Here is a 25,129-nt window from a genome sequence, read left to right as displayed (position 1 = left end):
GTATGGTTTTTAATATTTCTGCATTTAATGATATATTTAAAAGTTCCAAATAATAACATTTTCACTGGCTATGTAAAACTGAGTTACCTCTGGAGAAAACAGACCAATTTGCCACTAATTTTGATACTTTTTTTAAAACCAGTTATTTTCTTATTGCAAGTACATATCAGTTATTGTACATTTATTTCACCCTTAAAGCTTAGAGATATGTTATAACTGTGATAGACACTCATCTTGGAATAACACCTTTTACTCTGGTGTGAATGTTGGATTTATATCACTGCTAAGACTCACACCAATGGTTTAAAACCCCAATAACTCTCCTGTTGGAGGGCAGATTATTTTAATGAAAGTGGACCTCCTAGTTCTGAAAGCTGAATTTTGATACGAGGCAAGTAGTCTTTTTTTCCTGTGATTGTAGCTCTATTTGTGTCTGGCCCAACTAACCATTACTCAAAGTACGTTAATAGCTCAGTCGAATTGTGACCTGTTTAAGGGCCTGATTCTGCTTCCACTAAAATGAATTGGCCTATAGTGGGGGCAGGACCAGATACCACAGCTTTGTCTACACTACAGACCTTACAGTGGCACAGCTGTACCACTGCAGCGGCTCTGCTGTAAGGTCTCCTGTGTAGCCACTCTATACTACGTCAGCAGGATAGCGTCTCCACACCGGTGCTTTTGTCGGTCGTGTGTTTGTGTTTTTCACATCCCTGACCAACAAAAGTTTTACCGACAAAAGTGCTAGTGTAGACAAAGCCTCAGTCACTTGATGAATCGAGTGAAAACAGAAACCAGAGGAGGGTAGCTTACAACCTCTTCTTACTGCAGAGATGCAGTCCAATAATGCGTGTGTGTCAACATTACACCGCTACGATCCTACAATCTTTCTCCAATGTGCTGCTGTGATGAGTTATGGGACTTTTTTCCCAACTCAGGAATGTGCTCAAGTGCTTTCCTAAAGCCCCTCACATTTGGAATTCACTTCCCCCTTGTTCAAAACAGCCCAAATCTGCTTTCCTTCTGGGCATGGTAAAAGCCCATTGTTCTGAGTAGGCATTGGGAAAGACTAAGGAAATGGAGCTTTTTTTTGGAATCTGAGGAGAAATTTTATTTGTGCATATTAGCGCTTGTCTGTATGAGGTTTAGCTGGTGTTTTGTTTGAGTTGATTTTAGTGGATAAGGACTGCACTTTTAACTGATGAGAGAGCTGTCTAGGGCCTGGGATTGGATTTAAACTACAATAATAAAACCTAACAAAATCATGTCCAATAATATTTAAATAATGTAAATAGAGATTATAGTTACAGTACAATGTAAAATAAAAACATATCAGCTCTTAACACTGGCCCATCAAATCACAAGAATAACCAAAGATGCATTCATACTCTAGCGTAGTTTGGAATAATAAATAATTTAGAGTGGATTCACGTTCAACAGAAACTTTTTTTTTTTTTTTTTAAACTACAGCTGCAATGGATAAATAAGTGCTGTGAAAACAGGATTATTGGCTTGATGAGGTTTTTTTTTTTTAAGCTTTCATTTGGATCTACAAAAGCTCTTTGAACTGTTGTTGGACTGGTTTGCACATTTTGCTCAAAACACAGCTGAAGCGAACAGTCTCGTTTTGGTACACCCTATCCTCATTTATTGTTAATCTGTGTTCTATACAAAAAAATCCCAACCCAAAACCAAAGTATAGTGTTGTCCTATGAATAATTAGCTTCTTCACAGACTTTAATCTAAAACTTCAATATTTGTATTTTCCCTGCTTATTTTCTTAATCTTAGAATAGAGTATGTTAACTGAATCACATCTACTCATTCTAGTGAATTTCATTTAAATTTCATTACAGTTCTGATTTTCACACACACACAACCCTCCCCCATGTGCTGTAGAGAAGAATATGTGACTTGTCGCCAAAAACTGAATGGAATTATAATCACCTGTAAAGTAGGCAAATCCATTAAAGCAATAATACTGAAGTGAACTTCATGTTGGGATATTACTAAGTCTGGGTGTGTGGCCATGACCCAGGCCAAAGGAGTGTGCAGTGTACACAACCACTGGAATGTTCCCAGCACAACATGCACCTGAAGTATCTTACAGGGATAACAGACCTATGCAAAGAGTTTTAAAAGTGTGTGTGTGTGTACATGTATACACACACACCCCTTCCCTCCCCACCCACTTTTCCCCCCTAAAAACTTGTATTACAAAGATCCTAGCATTGAGAACACACAGAGTAAAGATTAAATTGGTATTCTATAAAAAGGGGAAGCCAATTTCAGCTGCATACAAACAAAGTTAGAAATTGTGCACAGCTTCCAATTTAGATTTTTAAAGTTGAAGGCATGAGTGGGATATGGACTGAGGTTCAAGAGAAGTGCTGCCCAAATATGGGTGCCAGCAGCTCTAAAGGAAGAAAAAGGGAGTTTTACAAAAAAAGATTCTCTCCAAAATTTAGCTCAGTCGATGGTTCTCTTCCCAAAAGAATAGTTAAAATTAGAGCACACACAAAGATCCCAAATTACCTCATATATATTTGAGATATTAAAGATGAAATCTTGATACTATTGAAGTCAATGGGTGTTTACTTCAATGGGGCCGGGATTTCAACATAAATTTTAAAATCCCTCCTATAGTGAAGAAAGGTAGGGCATGAAACAGGCGCTGATATCAAAAGTAGGATGTAATGCCACCTTATCTGAAAATGCATACTTTTTAAATACTAGTGATTATATAACAGGGTAAGATTTAAAACAGCCTAAATTATTGTCTATTAAAAATAATGGGAGTTACAATACTTGAAGAAATAACTGACAGGGAAGTTCTATAAACAATCTTTTCATTTATTTGTGTCTAATCAAAGTAATTGGCAAAGTAATCATGACTATCAACAAGGTTGCACATCCTATGTGGCACGAGACTTATTCCTACTAGCTGTTTATTCTAATATAAATTCAATTATTTTATGTTGCCCCGATTTTAAATTGTGAATTTTTGTACTGACAATTAATAAATGAGTTATAGAAGTTTGGGGGGGGGGGGGAGGAACTGGAAGTTAATCGCTGAATACAGACAGTTGAGGGTGAGTCACGGGAAGTTTTGGAGATCTTGGAGCAAGTATGGATGTTGGTAGTGGGGAGAGCAATGTATTTCCTCTTTCCCTCCCCCTTTTGGGCCAGGGCAGAGGAAACAAATTGGGGGTGTGTGTATGAAGGTTTGGTTTCTTTCTCCCCCCCTTGAACTAGTTACATGACTGCATCCTGTTCCCAATCTGCTACTAATTTAAACAAAGACAAAAACATAATAGAATGCTGTTTCTGTTAAAATGAACACTGGTGAAAGAGTAAATGTTGACAGTTAATGTCATCATTTGGCTTCAGAGTTAACATCCTATTGACATTAGTGAGGTATGTTCGGACTTACCATAGCTATTGTTTCAGGCCTTCTGCAGACTCAGGAAGACATTACCATATCAATTTACATTTGGTTCACATTGTGAGACTTTTCTTTGTAACCGTTAGGGTTATATACTAAAAAAAAAGAAGAAATCCTAGATTGTGGAGCACTGTTATGCAGCACTTAAATAATGATCTGCACTGATCTTCAGCCATGTATATACATTGTATACAGGGTACTAGCTATAGACAATGCAGTTACAATGAAGGATTTCCAAATGTCATTGTATAATAAACACTTAAATCGAGTATTTAGAATCTGAAAGTTCATTTAATTTGTTTCCTCACTTCATATTGGTGAAGACTGGAAACTAAAATGTTTTCATTGAAACAAAACATCTTTAAATAGTCAATACATAAATCCTGAATGACTGACCTAAATATTGCATAAAGTGCATCACTTCATGGGATCATGATGAGCTTTTCATGTTTGTCTGAGACTCTACACGACACTGCAAAAATAATTCCTTATTCAATTGTATTCATAAAACACATTGAGATTATCACAATCTTCTTTACAACATACTAATCCTTGGTTGGAGTTTGAGAGTATCTATTTTTATTAAGCAACAGAGGGTCCTGTGGCACCTTTAAGACTAACAGAAGTATTGGAGCATAAGCTTTCGTGGGTGAATGCCCACTTCATCAGACGCAAGTAATGGAAATTTCCAGAGGCAGGTATAAATCAGTATGGAGATAACGAGGTTAGTTCAATCAGGGAGGGTGAGGTGCTCTGCTAGCAGTTGAGGTGTGAACACCAAGGGAGGAGAAACTGCTTCTGTAGTTGGATAGCCATTCACAGTCTTGTTTAATCCTGCTTTTAGCCATATGGAATGGAAATCTATCAACCTCATGAAGAAACTTGCACAAATACAGACAGATATCATCTTCCTTTCCAAATGCAAACGGATGGACATCATACCAAATGGACTGAAGGTGAAAAATCCATTGCTATCTACATACTGCACGGACCACAGTGAGAGATTATGCCATACACTATCAAAGAAACTGAGGAACCACCTGATCAGCATCCCATACAGCAAACAGAAAAACATCAAGAAAGAGCTCTCCAACCTGGAGACTTTCATAAATAACCAACCCTCCACATAAATGGACTTTACTAAAATAAGACAGGAGATCTACATTACACACTTCACCTCTCTACAAAGGAAAAAGGACCGTAAGCTGTCTAAAATCCTACCTACCACATGGGGCCACAATAGGGGTACCCCTAACTCAACCAGCAATATCGTCAATTTATCCAGCTACACACTCAACCCAGCAGAAGTGTCTGTCCTATCTCGGGGACTCTTTTTTTGCCCCAGCACTCCCACGAACATGATACAGTTCTGCGGTGATCTGGAAGCCTACTTTCGCCGCCTCCGACTCAAAGAATACTTTCAAGATAACACTGAACAGCGCACTGATACACAGATACCCTCCCACCAACAACACAGGAAGAAGAACTCCACATGGACTCCGCCTGAGGGTCGAAATGACAGTCTGGACCTATACATAGAATGCTTCCGCCGACGTGCACAGGCAGAAATTGTGGAAAAACAACATCGCTTGCCTCATAACCTAAGTCGTGCAGAACGCAATGCCATCCACAGCCTCAGAAACCACCCTGACATTATCATCAAAGAGGCTGATAAAGGAGGTGCTGTTGTCATCATGAACAGGTCTGACTACCAGAAGGAGGCTGCCAGACAACTCTCCAATACCAAATTCTACAGGACACTTTCCTCAGATCCCACTGAGGAATACACTAAGAAACTGCACCATCTACTCAGGACACTCCCTACACTAACACAGGAACAAATCAACATACCCTTAGAGCCCCGACCGGGGTTATTCTATCTACTACCCAAGATCCACAAACCTGGAAATCCTGGACGCCCCATCATCTCGGGCATTGGCACTCTCACTGAAGGACTGTCTGGATATGTGGACTCCCTACTCAGACCCTACGCCACCAGCACTCCCAGCTATCTCCGTGACACCATTGATTTCCTGAGAAAACTACAATGCATTGGTGACCTCCCAGAAAACACCATCCTAGCCACCATGGATGTAGAGGCTCTCTACACAAACATCCCACACACAGATGGAATACAAGCTGTCAGGAACAGTATCCCTGATGATGACACAGCACAACTTGTTGCTGAGCTCTGTGACTTTATCCTCACGCACAATTATTTCAAATTTGGTGACAATATATACCTCCAGACCAGTGGCACCGCCATGGGCACCCGCATGGCCCCACAATATGCCAACATTTTTATGGCTGACCTGGAACAACGCTTCCTCAGCTCTCGTCCATTCACGCCCCGTCTCTACCTACGCTACATTGATGACATCTTCATCATCTGGACCCATGGGAAGGAGACCCTGGAAGAATTCCACCATGATTTCAACAGCTTCCACCCCACCATCAACCTCAGCCTGGACCAATCTACACGGGAGCTCCACTTCCTAGACACCACCGTACAAATAAGCGATGGCCACGTTAACACCACCCTATACCGAAAACCCACCGACTGCTACGCCTACCTTCATGCCTCCAGCTTCCACCCTGGACATACCACACGATCCATCGTCTACAGCCAAGCGCTGAGGTACAACCGCATCTGCTCCAACCCCTCAGACAGAGACCAACACCTACAAGATCTTCACCAAGCATTCTCAAAACTACAATACCCACACAAGGAAATAAGGAAACAAATCAACAGAGCCAGACGTGTACCCAGAAGCCTCCTGCTACAAGACAGGCCCAAAAAAGAAACCAACAGAACTCCACTGGCCATCACCTACAGTCCTCAGCTTAAACCTCTCCAACGCATCATCAGTGATCTACAACCCATCCTGGGCAATGATCCCTCACTTTCACAGACCTTGGGAGGCAGGCCAGTCCTCGCCCACAGACAACCCGCCAACCTTAAGCATATTCTCACCAGCAACCATGCATCGCACCATAGCAACTCTAACTCAGGAACCAACCCATGCAACAAACCTCGATGCCAACTCTGCCCACATATCTACACCAGCAACACCATCACAGGACCTAACCAGATCAGCTACAACATCACCGGCTAATTCACCTGCACGTCCACCAATGTTATATATGCCATCATGTGCCAGCAATGCCCCTCTACTATGTACATTGGCCAAACTGGACAGTCACTATGCAAGAGGATAAATGGACACAAGTCAGATATCAGGAATGGCAATACACAAAAACCTGTAGGAGAACACTTCAACCTCCCTGGCCACACAATAGCAGATGTAAAGGTAGCCATCTTACAGCAAAAAAACTTCAGGACCAGACTCCAAAGAGAAACAGCTGAGCTCCAGTTCATTTGCAAATTTGACACCATCAGATCAGGATTAAACAAAGACGCTGAATGGCTATCCAACTACAGAAGCAGTTTCTCCTCCCTTGGTGTTCACACCTCAACTGCTATCAGAGCACCTCACCCTCCCTGATTGAACTAACCTCGTTATCTCCATACTGATTTATACCTGCCTCTGGAAATTTCCATTACTTGCGTCTGATGAAGTGGGCATTCACCCACGAAAGCTTATGCTCCAATACTTCTGTTAGTCTTAAAGGTGCCACAGGACCCTCTGTTGCTTTTTACAGATTCAGACTAACACGGCTATCCCTCTATTTTTATTGTCAATTTGATTTGGGTTTGTGCTAATATTCATTTCGTTTCTTTCTTCATTTGCTGAGCATGTTCCATATTGGTTACTATTTTAAGTGCTTTTTTCCATGGTTGTAAGCATTCTTAGCTTCTAAAAGTCAGGCATTAGTATAATAGACACAAACCAAAATGTAGGCTAATCATTCAGTTTGTCTCATGTCCTTTCAGTGCTATGGAATATCCGATAGACTAAAATTAAAGAAAATGCAGAGGTACTAAAACAATGTCAGGTAAAAATGCCAAAGTTCTACATTGACGAGGAGTTGATGAGTAAATAGGATAAACTTGACCAATCCCTGGGTGCAAGGATTATATTTGTGGGCCAAAATCTGAAGGTTTGTTCTTGACTTCTTGCCTTTGTTTTAAAAAGAAATTATGTCAAGTTTGTCAGTTTGATTTGAAGACCCAGTTTCCACTGTCTCTGCCTTTTTGAACCCTTTATCAATCACCTTTCTGAAGCATTTCATCTATTTTAATATTGGAGGTGTAGTTATCACCATTCCCAGCATTCTTCTGCAGCAAAGAACACCAATGACAGGCCAAGGGTAGTATATTGGTATGTGAAAAGACTTACCCAAGCTATTGATGTTTGACTCTTGCTTGAAGAGATGGAGCAATACAAGTTCATGATTGTGTGAAATCAAGTAACGGAATGAGGCTATGAAACACCTTGGTAAGTACAATACAATTATACAGTGGAGTGGCCATCACTGAAAAGAATGTGGAAACTATAGTGTACAAGAGCCTAGCAGCTGTGGTGACAAGTTGCATTTTCTAACCTATAGACTAGCTTGTTTTTCATCTAAATGTATAATCAGCTGCACTTAAACCATGATGAACTTTTGAATACTCCCAGGTATAACAATTAGTGAATGCAAGGCATCAACAAGAAGTATGGAATGTATCAGAAGAAGCATGTACAGTAGACTAACATGCATTCTGACATCTCTACCTTTAAGATCAAATATTCATTCCTCTCTCTCTGTTTTCAAAATAGTGATTTACACTTATAACACACACATTTCATGGACCCACTGTGCATACATGCATTCTACTGTCTCAAAGCCTCCCTCAACTTTCAGCTTATCCTAAGGAAAGATCAAGAAACAACTCAAACAAACCTGTTCTTGCTTTACCAGACCGAAAATGTTTTCATCAAGATTAAATTATATCCCAAACAAAATTACCAATTTAAGGTGCAATTCTCCAAGCTCACAAGCACCTCGTGTGTGGGCCTGAGCCTTTTCAACTCCTGTAAAATTCAGGAGGTGAGGAGAGGATCAGCTCCTTTCAGAATGTACAGAACACATTCCAGTATAAAGCCTCATGTTTTTATTTATACGGAATACTGTGTACATCATGGAAGCATATATAATCAGTTAGTTTAGATTTGAAGTGAACATTTGTTTAAAAAATTGTATTTTCAGAAGCTGAACTTTAGTGTCAGCCTAAATCACATGTCATAATATAAATGCAATGGTCATTACCCATAGGGATTGGTACGTTGGAATCCATGATGAAAAGGGTGACTACAATTTACTGCCACTCTTCAAATGACTATTTGGTTAACAAGCATCCATATAAAGTATGTGCAAATGTCCAGGGTTCTATCAGACTACTGGGCAACTGGCCAGAGCTGACAAGTGGCTCATTCCCTTTATTCTCTCTGGTTCTTATGTTGTCTTTCCTTGCCCTACATTTTGACATCTCTTCCCTTTGTTTACACTCACAACAGCTGCAAGTCCCCCTCTTCTCTTAACCAAATATATAAGTCATCCCTGCCCTTTGGTGCTTCTCCATTCTTAGTATGCTCTATCCTGTCATGCTGCTGCAGTCAGTGAGATAGCAAATAAGTCACACTTATTAACATTATGATTTTTGCAACACCTCTCCAGATGTAAGTCAGCTTTGCTGCCAGAACACTGAGCATAATGAAGTGGTACAGCAGGGAAAGAGTATGTAAATGAGCGTTGAAAAAGATTTTCCAATAGGTGTTCAGTTAACATCCCTTGCTCAACAGCAAATCAGCTAGTTTCATACTGGTCAATATACAGTTTTTCATACAGTGACAAATTTTACCAGAGCCTTTTATAAAAGTAATTCAGTATTATCTTTTAATTTTTAATAATATAGTCATAGATCTAGTGTGACATGAAAATTCAACAACAAACATTTGTGACAATGTTCCTCCTCTATCTTGGTGGGTCCTGCGCTTATTGGCGGATTTTCTTGCCTCAGATTCACCATGTGGGTTGGGGAACAGCCCAGAGACCTTCCCCTCTGGAAGAACCCACAGTCCAGGTCAATTTGGAGGTTTGGGGGGAACCCGGGCCCACCCTCTACTCCGGGTTCCAGCCCAGGGCCCTGTGGACTGCAGCTGTCTATAGTGCCTCCTGTAACAGCTGCATGACAGCTACAACTCCCTGGGCTACTTCCCCATGGCCTCCTCCAAACACCTTCCTTATTCTCACCACAGGACCTTCCTCCTGGTGTCTGATAACGCTTGTGCTCCTCAGTCCTCCAGCAGCACACCCTCTCACTCTGAGCTCCTTGCGCCTCTTGCTCCCAGCTCCTCACACTCGCCCCACAAACCGAAGTGAGCTCCTTTTTAAAACCCAGGTGCCCTGATTAGCCTGCCTTAATTGATTCTAGCAGCTTCTTCTTAATTGGCTCCAGGTGTCCTAATTAGCCTGCCTGCCTTAACTGGTTCTAGCAGGTTCCTGATTACTCTAGTGCAGCCCCTTCTCTGGTCACTCAGGGAACAGAAAACTACTCATCCAGTGACCAGTATATTTGCCCTCTACCAGACTCCTGTACCCCACTGGTCTGGGTCTGTCACACATTACAATGTATGATTTTTTCCTTGAAGTTTTGAATGTGTGCTCTTGGTTAGAATAGTAATTTCAAGTCTGGGGGAAAAATAAGAATTTTACTTCTAAAGCACTAGAACTCACAGTTACAGCTTGATACTGCCAAAGGAACGGATATGTGCCAGTTATAACGAAAAAGCAAATACGATGCAATAAATAGGGTGTGGGAAATCAAATGGATGAGATTCTAAATGCAGCCATTTGTAGTTTTGCCCTATTTATTCTTTTGGAAGGAGATGGTCAAGTTTTTAAAAGCTCCTCCAAATTTACAGTATACACATAAATGTACAAGCTTTTACATAAAGTGAGATAGAAAATATACACAATTCAACATATACAGATCCTGAAAGATACTGAGTCCCATTGAAGTCCAACACACAAGGGGTAATTTTAGGCATTTCTGGTTTATTTGTACATGTCAAATTTAAATATTTGAAGTTGATGGGGTTTGCATGCACCCTGTCTTTGTCAGGACCAAGCCTTTAGAGCAGTGGTTCTCAAATCTCTTAAACCCATTCTGCCCCTCCCAAAAAATTCACACCTTCTCTCCATGTTACAAAACAGATTCACTAATAGTTGTGGGACATTCCTCTCTTCAGTTTTACTGGTGCAGATTTGAGGGGGCTCAGACTCTTGCAGAGCTTAAAAAAAAAAAAAAAAAAAAACCCAACAGATTTTCTTGTAACTGCATAGTAGCCTAGGAAATGATTTCTTGTGACCAGCCTGCAAGATACTAGTTTGCAGCAGTAAGAATAGGTATTTTTTGTGGGCATATCCTTTGGATTAAGTTAAAAACCAAACAAAACCAAAATGACGAAAACCAATATCCTTCCCCCCCCCCCCAAAAAAAGACAACCCTAACCAGCCAACTACTATCGGTTTCAAAGGTAAAGAATTAAAATTATGATATGGAAGTCAACTGTGGCAAGGATGGATAAGTATTATAAAGGAGGCAGACAGACTTCTAAAGTCATAGGGAAATCTCACACATGCTAGAAACCAGAAGCAGAATTCTATGATTCTAAGCAGTGGAACAGGAATGAGGTGGGAAGAAGGCTAGCGTCCCCACAATGGAAATACTGGAGGGTGGCAGCTGATGGATGTCCCCCTGCCCCCCCAGTGTTTTCCACCACCACAATATCTCACACAGGAGAGACTGGAGCAGCCACCACAGTGCACGAGGATTGGGCTGGTCACTAGGAACAGCTCTCCGCTCTCTGCCTTCTAGCCACCACTAGTCCCAGCAGAGGCACCTAGCCCAGGGGAGGGGCAGAAGCACATATGCCAGCTGTTGGGGTGGAGGACAGGCCACCCAGGCAGTGGGGCATCACAGCACAGGATGCCAGCCACCACAGGGCACCAGCTGCCAAGGAACTGCCATAGGAATGGCAATAGGAATTGCTGGTATGCCCCTTTCCAGGGTGGAGATGGCTGCTCTCCCTGCTACCCCCCCCATAGATCCCCTTGCTCCCCCTCCTATCCTTCCCCCCTCCCCCCCCCCCCATTCACAGCAATCTTATGCCCCCCCACTAGAAACTCAGGAGCACAGAGCAAGTACTGTTGACCTCATGGGAGGTCTTCTCTTCCCTTGAAGGTCACAAACTGCACTTGAATAATCCTGGTCTTAGAGTATATAAATAATCAGTAAGGATCAAATCAAAATACATTACAATATTATATATTGTACTAAACAATAGAAACTTAATTACAGTTTAATTGTGTCATACTTCACTGTTGGCAGCCAGCTGTTTGTATGTATGTTCATAGCCAGTCATTATATTTCTTAAATTTGTCAAACTCAGTTTGTGCCTTGAAATTTTCTATGGCATCCTGTATACTGCACAGATTCACTATAATACTATTAAGCTCTGTGAAAAAAATAATTTACTATTATATATGTCTTGGTACAGCCAAGTCTGATATTTGGGAGCTGAGTCTGTTGGCTCCATAGTAACCATTTCATTTCACTGCTTGTGCAGACATGCTTTGCATTTCTAGTTTACTTTTACAGACTTGCTCTGTTGTTTACCTTCATTATATTTGTGAAAAAGTGGAGACAGAACTAATACAAGACTATTGCAGGCAAAGGCAAGATTTTGAAAGAACTTCTTGAAAGTATTTTTCAAGTCTAAACCTAAAATCAACATAATTAACAGAGATTAAAGTTAAGGCTTGTTCTTGGGTTGAGGCATATGAAAAGCTTCTACATTGTTAAAATGGGCTACTTTCTAAAAAAATTAAATAGATTAAAAACTCTATCCTAGTTTCCAATAAGTGAGTGTGCACTGCCAAGTATATTGTAAATTCAGTTAATGTGCTTGCATAAGTGGCAGTGGACATCCTCAGACCAGAAGACAGGACCAAGCCTAGAGACCAAATTTAGGCAGCACCTTTTACTATGTGCAATATTTCTGGTTTGGGCAGAGACACAGAGAAAGTGAGAGACTGACTCTACAGCCCAGTGGTTACGGCATTCACCTCGCAGGTGGGAGAGGCAGATTCATGTCCCTGCTCCAAGAAATATTATTTTTACAAATTGGAACAGCTCCAACAGAAGAGATTGAGAGACCCAACCCCTGAACCCCCAATAGCCTGGTGGTTAGGACACACTCTCCTCCCTCGGCTATCTTTTGTGCAGATTAGGCATAATCTGAGCATGCTTAATGGATTGGGTCCCGCAGGTGACACAGATAGAGAAAATGTCCAGTTTGAGAATGCTGCTAGGGCTGAGGTGTGAACTAGTGTGCTGAATATCTCAGTGGTATTGGGATTTAGGCATTTTTGACATGCCCACCAGGGGAAATTTAGCTGCCTACAACAGGGTTAGGCAGCAGCTGGGTGTGGTTTTGTGAATGTCAGTGGTGCCAAGATGTTGGATTTAGTTACCTAGAAAGCCAGTTAGGTGCTTAAATCTCTTTGGCAATCTAGCCCAGTGTTTCCCAAACTTGGGACGCTGCTTGTGTAGGGAAAGCTCCTGGTGGGCCGGGCTGGTTTGTTTACCTGCTGCGTCCACAGGTCCGGTCGATCGCGGCTCCCACTGGCCGCGGTTCGCCGCTCCAGGCCAATGGGGGCTGCTGGAAGTGGCGTGGGCCGAGGGACGTACTGGCCGCCGCTTCCAGCAGCTCCCATTGGCCTGGAGCAGCGAACCACGGCAGGTAAACAAACTGGCCCGGCCCACCAGGGGCTTTACCTAAACAAGCGGCGTCCCAAGTTTGAGAAACATTGATCTAGCCCTTATATTTGTTCAGGAAATTATTACTGGTCTGCTAAATCCTAGTTTTTTCAAAGATATGCTCGAATTCAAGATTTTTCTTTTACATATAAAAGGAGTCTAACAAACCAAATCCAATAGGACCATAAACTAATCCCTGAATTATACCTAATAGGGACATACTTCTGATATAAGTGCATTAAACAATCCAATTGTCATCAGGTTGATTATTCTTACCTATACCTTCTGAATGTGTGTGTGAAGAACTTCTAATTTGTGGTGTATAATTTTAGGTGAACTATGCTCTAGAAGAATAAAAATCAGTTTTAAAAATGTTTTTTTTAATAAAAAAATAGCAAAGTTTAACCACTTTGTGCTACTGAATATGAGTTCCCCAGCGGGCACATTAAATCCTTAGGGACTGTCAGTCCCCTCCATAAGCTATTTTCAAAAGTAGGGAAAATGGAAGTTACACACACTAAATAATGGAGGGCTAGAATTGCCTCACTTTTGCTTTGATGGTGGTGGGCGGCCAGGGGTGGTGGTATTTTTATCTTAAAACCAGAAACTTGACATACAAATTTTCATGAGGCTCTGGAACTAACTACTTATAGTTTCATTTTAATGTTAGGATTGTTCCATTTTAAAAGTTACATTTGGAGAGGGGAAGGGGGAAAAGTAGTTTTTAATCTTAATAAAATGTATGTTTTATAGCAAATTGATCTAGTGGCCTAAAGGTAACCCTTATCATATGAATAAAGTATTTCATTCACAGTTTATTTGAAAAGAATACACACTTTTGCTAAACAATAGAGATGCCTTCAGGTCACCAGATTCATTTATAATGTATGCTGTGTGTTGCTGTATTCTAAAATGGGGAATTAATTGATGATGGATAACACATACTTTCCTTCCACGGACCAAATGCATCCATCATTTTAAGAATAAATCTATTCTTTTACCATCCAGAAAGACAAAGACCCTCTTTCAAATTGCTCTCAAATGTAGCCGTGTAAATTGATAAGTAAAAGACCCATCATAATATTAACCAAACTATGATTTTCATTCTGTTTATTATTTTTAAAAGTTTAATACCAGAAAAAAATGCTAAATAGAGCTTTGAGAAGTGATTGCTGTAATCTGGCTGCTTAATGGAACACATTAGTGCCACGAGAACTGGCTAAAGGAACTATTTAAAAAAAATTCTTTGCATATGGTAAGTAAAACCATATTACAAATTAAATAAAACGTAAATAGAATATTTTTTCCCTCTCCATGTATTTATCTTGTTGCAAAAATAATTCTGGTATAAAAAGCCTCCTTTGCTATCTAGTCTGACTTTTAAATATCATACAAAATGGATGTAAATGGCACACAAGCTGCATTATGAACAAAGACAGGATTACTTTATGCTGGATGAGATAATGTCTCCTCTTAATTTTGCCTTGGATTGAGAAGAAAACTCTGCAGACAGTAACAATGTATAGAAAAGTAAACTGACTAAGTTTCACAGTATAGCATTAACAGAATTTCTGAAACTCTTGAAATTTCACATAGTACATACTGTGTATTTAAGGAAAGTATGATTAATCAATATTGCACTCAAAAATACAAATAAGAGGTCTTATGAATATGAATTAACACTATATAACTAAAGCTTGAATGTCCTTTCATGTACACACTTATACGTAGGATAATTGTTATATTGACATTAAAAATGTAAAGAATTCTATTCAGATAAAAATTGGTTCTCTTACTAAAATGATATACTGTCCCATATAATAAATCCTGTCTTGAAAACCATTTTCTCATGAATACTGGCTGATACTGTAACACACTAATGAACAAACATCTATGGATGTCACACACAAATGTCACTCTACAAATTCTTAATTAGGCATATGAATGCTATTGCTATTAGAAGTTAAACATTAAAAAAAAAGTTTTTCAAATAGCAATGTTTGTTCAGGGCATTTCTTTGGGATTAATGATATGCTGGGGTTAATGGGCTGATTATCTTGAGCTATCAACTCCTCTCAGCCACTCATTAATCAACAAGAAATGGTCAGCTGGTTGGTAGTTTCTGCTGAATTAGTGGCTGCATACTAGATATTGAGAAAATACTCAGATATCTTACTGAAGCACATTTGCTAAATATTAACTAGCATATTAAAGAACAATGATTGGTCATAAAATATCATGTTAGATGTTTCATATAAAACATAGTATATATATATCATAAATTGAAGTCTGTACACTGTTTAATGAACCAGGAGCACACATCACCAAACAATACACAATACAACTCCTATTTTATGAACTAATTGGAGATTGAGTTCATTAAAATGAAAAGTTTATAAAATGTCACATCTCAAAATTAGTTACTACTGTGCATAAGTTAACTTATGAATTATTCAATGATAATGCACATAAAAAAGGGTAACAAAATGTACAGTGTTTCTTGGCCATCATGAAAGAGAACACTGAAGAACACAGTGATGCTCACACACTACCTTTTCAAAGCAGGAGTCATCTGATACCAAGGTGCCTTCACCCGAGCGTGGGAAGGTAAATATACCCACACAGAGTGTGGGTGACCTCTGCTCACTGCCCAAGAACATATATGTGAACATAGATGAGGGATATGGTTTTTTTTTCTTGTTGGGTAAAAATAGTTTATGTAACTGGCTGTTCATAAAATCAGTGTGCGCAGAATTGGGGAGTTCTACTGTACTGTGACATACAACATACAACTTCCCTGCTTCATCGGGATGTTGTGAGGGTTCAATTCTTATAAAAATGCTTGACCTTACATTTATAGAGTTTAAGAAGAGAAGGGACTACTAGATCACCTGGTGCAATCTCCTATATATCACAGGACATAAAATTTCCACCTACTTTTCATTTGTTTAAAGCCTTATAAATTGTGTTTGGCTAAAACAGATCTTTCAGAAAGGCATGCAGTCTTGATTTAAAAACTTCAAGACATGGCAAATCCACCACTTCCTTTTTGAAATTTGTTTCAGTGGTTAATCACCCTCTCTGTTAAATTAAATTAAATCTGTGCCCAATTTCTAATTTGAATTTGTCTGGCTTCAGCTTCCAGTCATTGGTTCTTGGTAAGCCTTTCTCCTCTAGATTTAAAACCCAACACCCAATTTAGTACCCAATATTTTCTCCACATAAATATACTTATACACTGTGATCAAGTCACCTCTCAATCTTCTTTTTGATAAAGTAATCAGACTGAATTCTGTAAGTCTCGCATTAAGGCATTTTTCCAGCCCTTGAATAAATTTTGTGGCTCTTTTGGGGATTTTTCAACATACTTTTTAAAATGTGGACACCAGAACTGGTCACAGTTGTCCAGTATCAGTCTAATAAATGCTGTATACACAGGAAAGATCCTTTTCAGCATCAGTGCTTTCCAGAATCCAACACCCCATTCTATAGGCAGGGTCTGCATTCCTTCTTTCTAGATGTATAACTTTGCATTTGGCAGTATCAAAACACATTTTATTTGAATTGGCCCAACTGACCAAGGGATCCAGATTACTCTGTATGGCTGCCCTACCTGTCCTTATCATTATTTACTACTATCTTTATGTCATCTGCAAATTTTATCAGCAGCGATATTATATTTACTTCCAGATCATTGATAAAAATGTTGAAAAGTGTTGGGACTAGGACCAATCCCAACAGAACCCAACTAGAAACTCTCCCATTCACTAATAGTCTCTGTCCATAGTACTGAGATCACTTGAGACCTGAAACAGACTGGAAGGTGTCTAGAATGTTGGCAGTAGTGACAAGCTGCTATAGTTTGCTAGCCACCAACTCTTGCTAGCCACAAGAGGGAGAAAGATTAGTGACTGAAGAGTAGTTGACATGCTTGGTGGAATTAAATGATTGTTTCTTGACCATGAGACAGATTGATGCATGTTATAGAGATGATGGAAATAAACCTTCCTTGAGGGAACAGCTGTCAATAGTGGCTCTAAGTATTCTCCTCTGGCTTTTACTAGCAATGAAAACCACAAGTCCACATCATATGCTTCCTTCTGTGCTTCCAGTACCTCTGTTAGAAACACTAGCTTAAATTCTGTTTGGAAAGGTGAAGTGTTTTTCACCTTTTATCTCCAGCTGGTTTGATAGAGCTGGAGAGACTGTCTCTGATACACTTGATTCTTTTAGCATTCTTATAGCATGTAGCATTTAAGTGTGGAACTCTACAGTTGTCTAGACTGGTTAGATGGCTCACTAACTGAACCAGTACCGAAGGCTGATATTTTGCGGAAGTCCTGGTGGAAAAGGAACATGACTCTTTACTCTCCCGTTCCACAATGGCATGGATATCATACAAACCCTTTATGATGCAACTGAATGGACTCAGATTTAGTTCTTCATTATACCACCCTCTTCTGCTTTGTGTAGATTTGCGTTGTATTGAATAACTAGCTGGGTGAGCTGCATCAATAAAGTTCTACAAATTCACAAATCTAAACAAAATATTTTCATCTAACAATACCAAAAAAGTTACCATAAACCAGCTATAAATGCTCCAATAATTAAATTCACAACTACAAAAAGATATCATCCAACTGCACAATAAATAAAAATTAACAAACCACCAATAACATAGCAGCAAGACATACTTCCTCTCCACTTTGCCCAAACACCCTATACTCTCAAACCTCCCCAGAAGCCCTAACAAACAGAAATTTACACACGTCCATATACTTGGCGCATAAAGGTAAATTCCTCCTCTCCTAAACAGTAAAGAAAATTTCTAGTAGGACTAGAGGAAAGTGCATGTGACAACAACTGCACTGAGACAAGAGATAAAAATAAATATTTGGAGTTCTTAGTTTCAAAATTAATTTAGTTTAATTTTATAAAATTGTGAGAAGACATACCTATTATGCTGCATCCTATCTAACCCTTTATTGCACATCCATCACCATAGTATATCCCAGGCATGGCCAAACTGTGGCTCATGAGCCACATGTGGCTCTTTTACTGTTCAAGTGTGGCTCACAGAGTCCCCCATGTGCCCCCTCCCCCCAATTCTCTGCCTACAAGACCGGGCAGGGTGGAGGTCAGGGCTTCTGCCCTGCAACGGGGTGGTAGGACTAGGGGCTTCTGCCCTGCAACGGGGTGGTAAGACTATGGGCTTTAGCCCAGCAGGGGGGTGGGGGGAAATCAGGGCAGAAGCCCCACATCCCGAGATGACCTACATTCTAAGTCGTCTCCTTAGAAGATGGGAGGCAGTCTGGAGTTTAATTTTGAAAGCTGCAAGTTTAAAACCAGTTGGGGTAGGGATTCACTGAGCAAGTCACTTTTGAGGGCCTCTTTATTTGGTGCAAATGTTGAGTACCTCTGCAGGTTTGTTGCCTTTAGCTACTAGGAGAAAAAAAGTCTGGAAAATAACTGGGAATTATATTGTTTTCTCTTTCATTTTATCAAGAGCCCACTTGAAGTTCTAGGCACTTCAGTATATTACTTTAACATTTAAAAATATTTTTCTATATTACAGAAGATATTTCCATTATTTTTTAGGTTGCATCTTCACTAGCCGCCTTCTTCACATTTCCCATTATTCCACTTTCACAGGTGAAATTCCACTATTAGCAGTACTAATGTATACTAGCTGACAGCAATTTAACTACCATATTATCTAACCCTACCCAGAACAGGTCTAGATGACATGGTGGTTAAATCATTAGTGCCTTGCCTACACTAGTGCTCCCACAAGCGGAGTTGTAATATATCAGAGCAATGATGGGAAGTCTGAAGAAATTTGCTAGTGAAGGGGAGCCCTTAGTGTTAACGAGTATATTTTGTCTTAAGAAAGAAGATGTATTTCTGTTTTAAATCTCTATTTTTTAATTATTCCTATGGTACAAGTTTAATTTTTCCTGTGAAATCAAACAAGTGAAATGTGCATAATAATTTTGGTTAAATCTTAGCCTGCTCTATTATTTAACTGACAATTTGCTTAACATACCATGCTGCCCACTCAAATGACATTACTGAGTATCCCAAACAGTGAATGTTTTTCATACTGAAGAAAAAAGGAGAAGATATAAGAAACTGCTTTCCCTTCGGAGGGGAGTGAAGGGGAAAAAAAAAACATTCAATGGTAGCAAGAAGACAGAGATGCTAACAGATCATGGGTGTTTTATGTCTACAATTTAATATCAGATTTCTTTTTATATATAGATAGTAGTATAACTTCCATATCTTGACATCATGACTTGGTATCCCTAGACTTTCATGGTTACTGCTGAAGCATGCTAGAAGGATAAAATCCCTTTGAATGTTTAATGTGTTCCTCTTTTGAACCACAAAGAGCATTAATCCTCCTCTCATCTACCAACAGCTGCACTGTTTTTCCCACTTGTTAGGGCGTAACACGATAGCACTGTACGATTGAGCGAATACAAACATTGCTAGTTGTTTTTGGCAATATAAACTATACAAACTTTATAGCAGCTGATCTCCATCCAACAAATAGGAAAAATATGTAGGCATCTGATGCCTGTGAGATGTAGCAATCCCATACTCTGTTGATATATGTACTGAAAGAGTTAAATTTAAGAAATAATGAGCATAATAAATTTCTGAGCCTTTCCAAAATTTGACCGCAACCAGTTCAGCGAGCCATGTTGTACGTGTTTTCCTAGAAATTGAGTGTGTGTGTGAGAGAGAGAGAAAGAGAAAAAAAAATTTTAATGAGAAACCGATAGCCATGGTTAGATTCAGACACAGTTCAGGAATGCATTGTTCAACATTCCCTATGCCGCTCCGCCAATGCATCTCAATCCTGGCCTTGCTTCAGTCATCCAACTACTTCATACAGTTCCAGCTAGGACTCCAGTTTCAACAAATATCAGACAACATTAGTGGGGGAAACAGAAAGGCCGACTACCTGTAAAAATCTACAAAAAAATTTGGAATGTCAGAATAAATATATTTCTGGGGTATTCATCCTGATACCCCAGAGTCAGGTCTTTTTTTGCAAGCAGAATTGAAGGATGCAACCAACCGACAAACTGATGCAACATTTTGTCCCTAAGTAATCCCTTATCAAAAACTGAAAGGCCAAAAGCCATACAGGATAATGTTTCAGTTATAATATAACTTTCCCTGACATTTTAACAACCATTTTGACACCTTGACTGGGTCTCCAGGGACCTCTACAGAATTTTTTTAAACTGTAAAAATTGTAACCATGTCTCCATAAACTATTCATGTGAAGAGAATTAGTATTGTTGAAAAAAGACAACACAATGATGAGCTATTCTGAGTGGTGAGAGGACATTTTCCAAGCCATCTGAAAAACTCGTTTTTAAAAGAAAAGTGTCATCATTCTGACATAACACTACAAATATTAAAGCCTTTGACGCAGGCCATTACTTCCAATTGAAGTAATGCCTCCTGGTTCTGAGACCCATTGCAAACATATATCTATATCATTTATTTGATATAAGCATTCTATATAATTTCTGTAAAAAAAATAAATTTTTTAGCATGCATTTCATTTCCAGACGAGTCTTTAAGAGTACACAGTATTCAAAGCTCCTAAAATATAGCCACAATTTTCCCCATCAAATTGATAAATGAACAGATGTAATGTAAAAGAAGTAATACCAGGTGACAAAATTGAATGATTCCTCTCTATATTAAAAATCAAAAGGAAAAAATCTTTTCTGCAGTATTTTGGTCAATGAGACTGATGGATGTAGGTAATGAAAATATGAGTACTGAGTGTTCCAGATTGTGTACAACTGAGGGATTTCTAAGGTAGATATCACCATGATATCAACACCACAGTAAAGGCATGCACACTAGGATTTTCCCCAAATTCCACCAGAGTCCAGGCAACCTTGACAAGTCACGTACCAGTTCACTTGTCTAATATACCTTGCACACACTGGCAAAGTCAGATTTGAAAGAAGAGTGCAGTGGGAAGGCTGATTTCCTCGGACTGCATCCTTTAGAACTCTACAGGAGAGTCTTCTGCCCCTCTAGAGATAGAGCTCCCTTGGTGCTTGCTCTCCAATGCCATTTGTCATCCATGATTTTTCTCTCTCAAAACGTAAGTAGGCAAGTGGATATGTTGAGAGCTGACCTTAGGAAAGCAGAGAGGAAATAAACCATCAAGTTCTCCCTACCTGAGCTGGAGAAGTTTCAAACTAAACAAGCACTGAGCTGACTGTATACCAGAATTACTTTACACTAACTTGGAGAAAGGAATGCATAGGAAACAGCACCTTTGAGAGTTTTAAAAGAACTCTATAAAGTTGAATATTGTATGCACTGATTGCTGATGTCTGACATAATGTCTTCTAAGTTCCATTCTGTTAGTTTACCATCTTCTTTCCATTAGAGGAAACAGTTTGTTTAGTACTGGAAACATGCTCAGCCCTGTACAATACACAAAAATAAAAACTGTTCCTGCCCCCAAAAGCTTAGACTGAAAGAATGGGAAACCCAGAGGTGGAATAATTTAGAGTATCCCACCACATCCCACACCTCTTGTCTCCTAATAATTAAAATAAACAAAGTGAGGTTTTTGGAAAGATCTGAATGAGAAACGAGTGGTGACTTTGTGAATTGGGAGGACTTTCCACACAAAGGACCAGAATGAAAAAATAGAGATGGGAGTAGAAAAATAGAATGAATAGGGTACTGAGTCTGGCATCAGCAGCTTTCGATAACTGTAGTCAATGGACATGATTCTTGGTTACACCAAGGCCCCTTACATGCTCTGGCAGTTTAAAGGGGCCTTAAAGTGAGTATAACATCATCTTTAAGGCCTGGGTGGTGTGAAGTGGCCATTGTGTCCCATCATATTGTAACAATGACAATCAAAATATTCTATTGAGGGAAAAATCATTCTACTTTTTTAACCATTTTTCATATAGAAATAGACTTTGATGTGAACAGTGCTCTCAGCCCAAGGAAAGGGGGAGGAAAGGTGAGAAGAGGAAGAAAAGTGCTTCACATAGCTTAACAGTGACCCAACAAGCAGTTATGGAGCAGCTTGGAAGGCCTCCAAAAGCAAAGGCAGCCCCCTTTCCAGTCCTTCTTGACCGGATGGGAGATGCACATACTGCTAGGTCTCAAGCAGCGCTCAGCTTTGTAATAAATGTGATGTATGTGTCCATTTTTCTTTTAAAAATACAACAGTTACAAAATAATAACCTCAGTCAGCACTGGTGAAAAGTGTTTACCTGGTTATAGTCACATATATCACCCCCAAAAAGAAACAGCCTCAAAACAAACATAGGAAAAAGAACATATTAAGAAAATGGAAGGATTCTCAGGATCTGACTGAAGTGGCAAATGTTCATACTCAAATACTACTTAAATTGTAAAGTCACTATTTTTAAACATTCCATAATTTATTAGCATTTAATATATTGTTTTCCCAACTACTAGACACATTTCATGCTCGAAACATATGAACAAAGACATGTTACCTGACACATTTAAAATTAAAAGACTGGAAAAAACACAAAGTGCACAGTAAGGAATAATCCCTCTCTTGTAGAACGATGTGCTGGGTCACCTAATAAGTTTTTCCTCTGAATATACCTTAAAAAACATACTCCATACAATAGATACACTAATGCAAATACGATTTTTTAAAACAGAAAGTCAGCATTTCAAAAACTCTATTGACATAATTTGATACCCTCAATTCCTATTTTATTTCAAACAAAACAAGATATTACAGGGTACCATGGGGCTACTCTCAAGCATCAGGCTAAGATCCATTCCTTCAATAGTGCTGACTCTCTGAATTAGACATCCAGAATAGGGATGTGTTTTGTGATGTGTTATGTTTTGTTGTGTGTGGTGTGTGATGTGTTATGTTTTGGTGTGTGGTGTGGTGTGTTAGTGCTAATTATGTGCTTGGTGCTGCAAATGGCACAAATTAAAAAAAAAAAAGCAGTCAGTGTTCTGAGGAGCTTACAATTTTAAGAGGCCAAGCCTGCAAACAGTTACCAGGCACATCTTTATTTCTGGACATAGCTCCACTGAAGTCTTGTGTTTCATCCAATTTAGTTTTAAAATATGCCAAGAGAGTGTCTTCCACCACTTTCTTTGGAAGACTACTCCACTGCCAAATTCCTTAGTGATCTCTCACTGTGAGAAAGATTAGCTGATGGGCCTATGCACAGAAGTTTTCAGGATCAGGCCCTAAGAACAGACACAAATATGACTCACTAGGAAATTCAGAGGACAGTGAAGTATAACTTGTTGGCTAAAATGTGCTGTGTTCTCTTCTAGCAGCTGACCCTCATGCAGTGATCGAGGGTACTAAAGTTACAACATAATGGAACTTCTCCTTTAGCTCATGCAGTAGAAGCCTGTTCTTTTGGCGCTGAATATCTCAGGTTCAATCTCCACTGATGACTCTTTCTGACAACCAGAAAAATATCTGTCTGCAACAAAAGTTTTAAGTGCATTCTACCTGTATCAGGTAACTGTATGCTATAAAAAAGACCTTTGAAAATCAGAAGACCTGCAGGACTGGCAGTAAAGAGAGCATTGGAGGAAGGAAACAACACAGAAAGACTGAAGAGAACTATTAAAGAAATGTATGCGTCTCTTTCTACTTTCTCACAAATCAGTTAAAAGGTAACAGTACCTTAAAATGGAACAGGCTGTTGACATAAGACATTGGCTTATTCAAGTTTTAATAACTATACATTTCTGCTGAACTAGTTAAAAGTGGGTGCTGCCAAAAGAGATGCTGTGACAGCAGGCCTATTCTCATAACATAGCATGTGGTCTTGGACTGCAAGGGAAATTCTCTTAGGAGTTATGACTGTCAGTGAGGGGAATTGAAATAATAAATTATAAACTTCACTAGTGTAGGGAACACTGAATAGTACTAATTTGTATTTTTCACGCTTTATGCTATTGTTTAATATTAGTTATAACATCTGCTTAGTGAAATAATGCTTAATGAATTACCAGTTGTAAATAGGAACTTAGAAGCAATTTGCAACTCTTGTATAGTTTCGTTCCAGAATCAGAAGAATTTGAAGGCGAGGGTGGAGTATGTGTGTGTGGAGGGGGTTGGTGAGTGAGAGACACATTCTCTCTCTTCATGCTTTTTAACTCTTCTGTAATTGATAAGGAAACGAAGAGTTTCCTTTCCTTCCCCTAACCTTCCTGGATTTTCTCTCTGCTGCCCCTTCCTAATAATCTAAAGAATAAATAATTACTAATATTATAATTAAACATGATAATAGTTCTTACATATTCATCTCCAAATATAATGTAACAGGATATTTATTTATGCAGATGTCAACTTACCTGATGAAGGTCATTACCCAACGCATACTCCTGAAAGTAACCTGGTGCAGCAGATGATGCTCTAATGGCTTGCCATAATTTATACTGACAACCTCCAATGTAGTGAGACTTGACACCTGGAAGGTGGTTATAGTTTCTAAACACAAATGCTTTCAGTGGTGTTCCTCTGTTTACAATAGTGCTTACTGCAGCTACCTAGTAGGTTAGAAAAATAAAGATAATTTCAGATACCGACACTATATCTCCCACAGCTACAAGATTTAAACATTAGCTTTGTACATCATGCTGTGAGTACAAGTACACCTGACAATACAACCGTTAAAGTAAAACAGGAAAATAAAATTCACATGACTAGCTTGAACAAAAATTAATCCCTTGTAATTTACCACCCTCGTAAACCAATTTTTTTTTTATTAGGTATAGTCAAGAAATTTTTTTCTTTGTTTCTATCCTATGTCATGTTCTATTGCCCTTCTGGTTGTGAAATATGGACATTGCTCCCTGTGGAGCTCACCAATGCTTCTCCCATGTCAACCAGAG

General features: G+C 39.3%; 1 protein-coding gene across 2 annotated transcripts in view; it reads right to left on the bottom strand.

Annotated features, from left to right (window-relative positions):
* PNPLA8 (patatin like phospholipase domain containing 8) overlaps window positions 1–25,129 on the bottom strand; it is a 63,398-nt gene that overhangs the window by 7,598 nt on the left and 30,671 nt on the right. Inside the window, exon 7 of one of the 2 annotated variants that reach the window (XM_065415137.1) lies at window positions 24,590–24,784. In XM_065415137.1, the coding sequence (XP_065271209.1) occupies window positions 24,590–24,784 (195 nt within the window). The remainder of the gene's footprint in view (window positions 1–24,589; window positions 24,785–25,129) is intronic. The other variant, XM_065415144.1, reaches the window with a different exon arrangement.

The sequence above is a fragment of the Emys orbicularis genome, chromosome 1 (assembly GCF_028017835.1).
Source record: "Emys orbicularis isolate rEmyOrb1 chromosome 1, rEmyOrb1.hap1, whole genome shotgun sequence".
Taxonomy (NCBI): domain Eukaryota; kingdom Metazoa; phylum Chordata; order Testudines; family Emydidae; genus Emys; species Emys orbicularis.
Note: the sequence above shows the minus strand (reverse complement) of the source record. Positions and strands in the feature narration are given on the sequence as shown.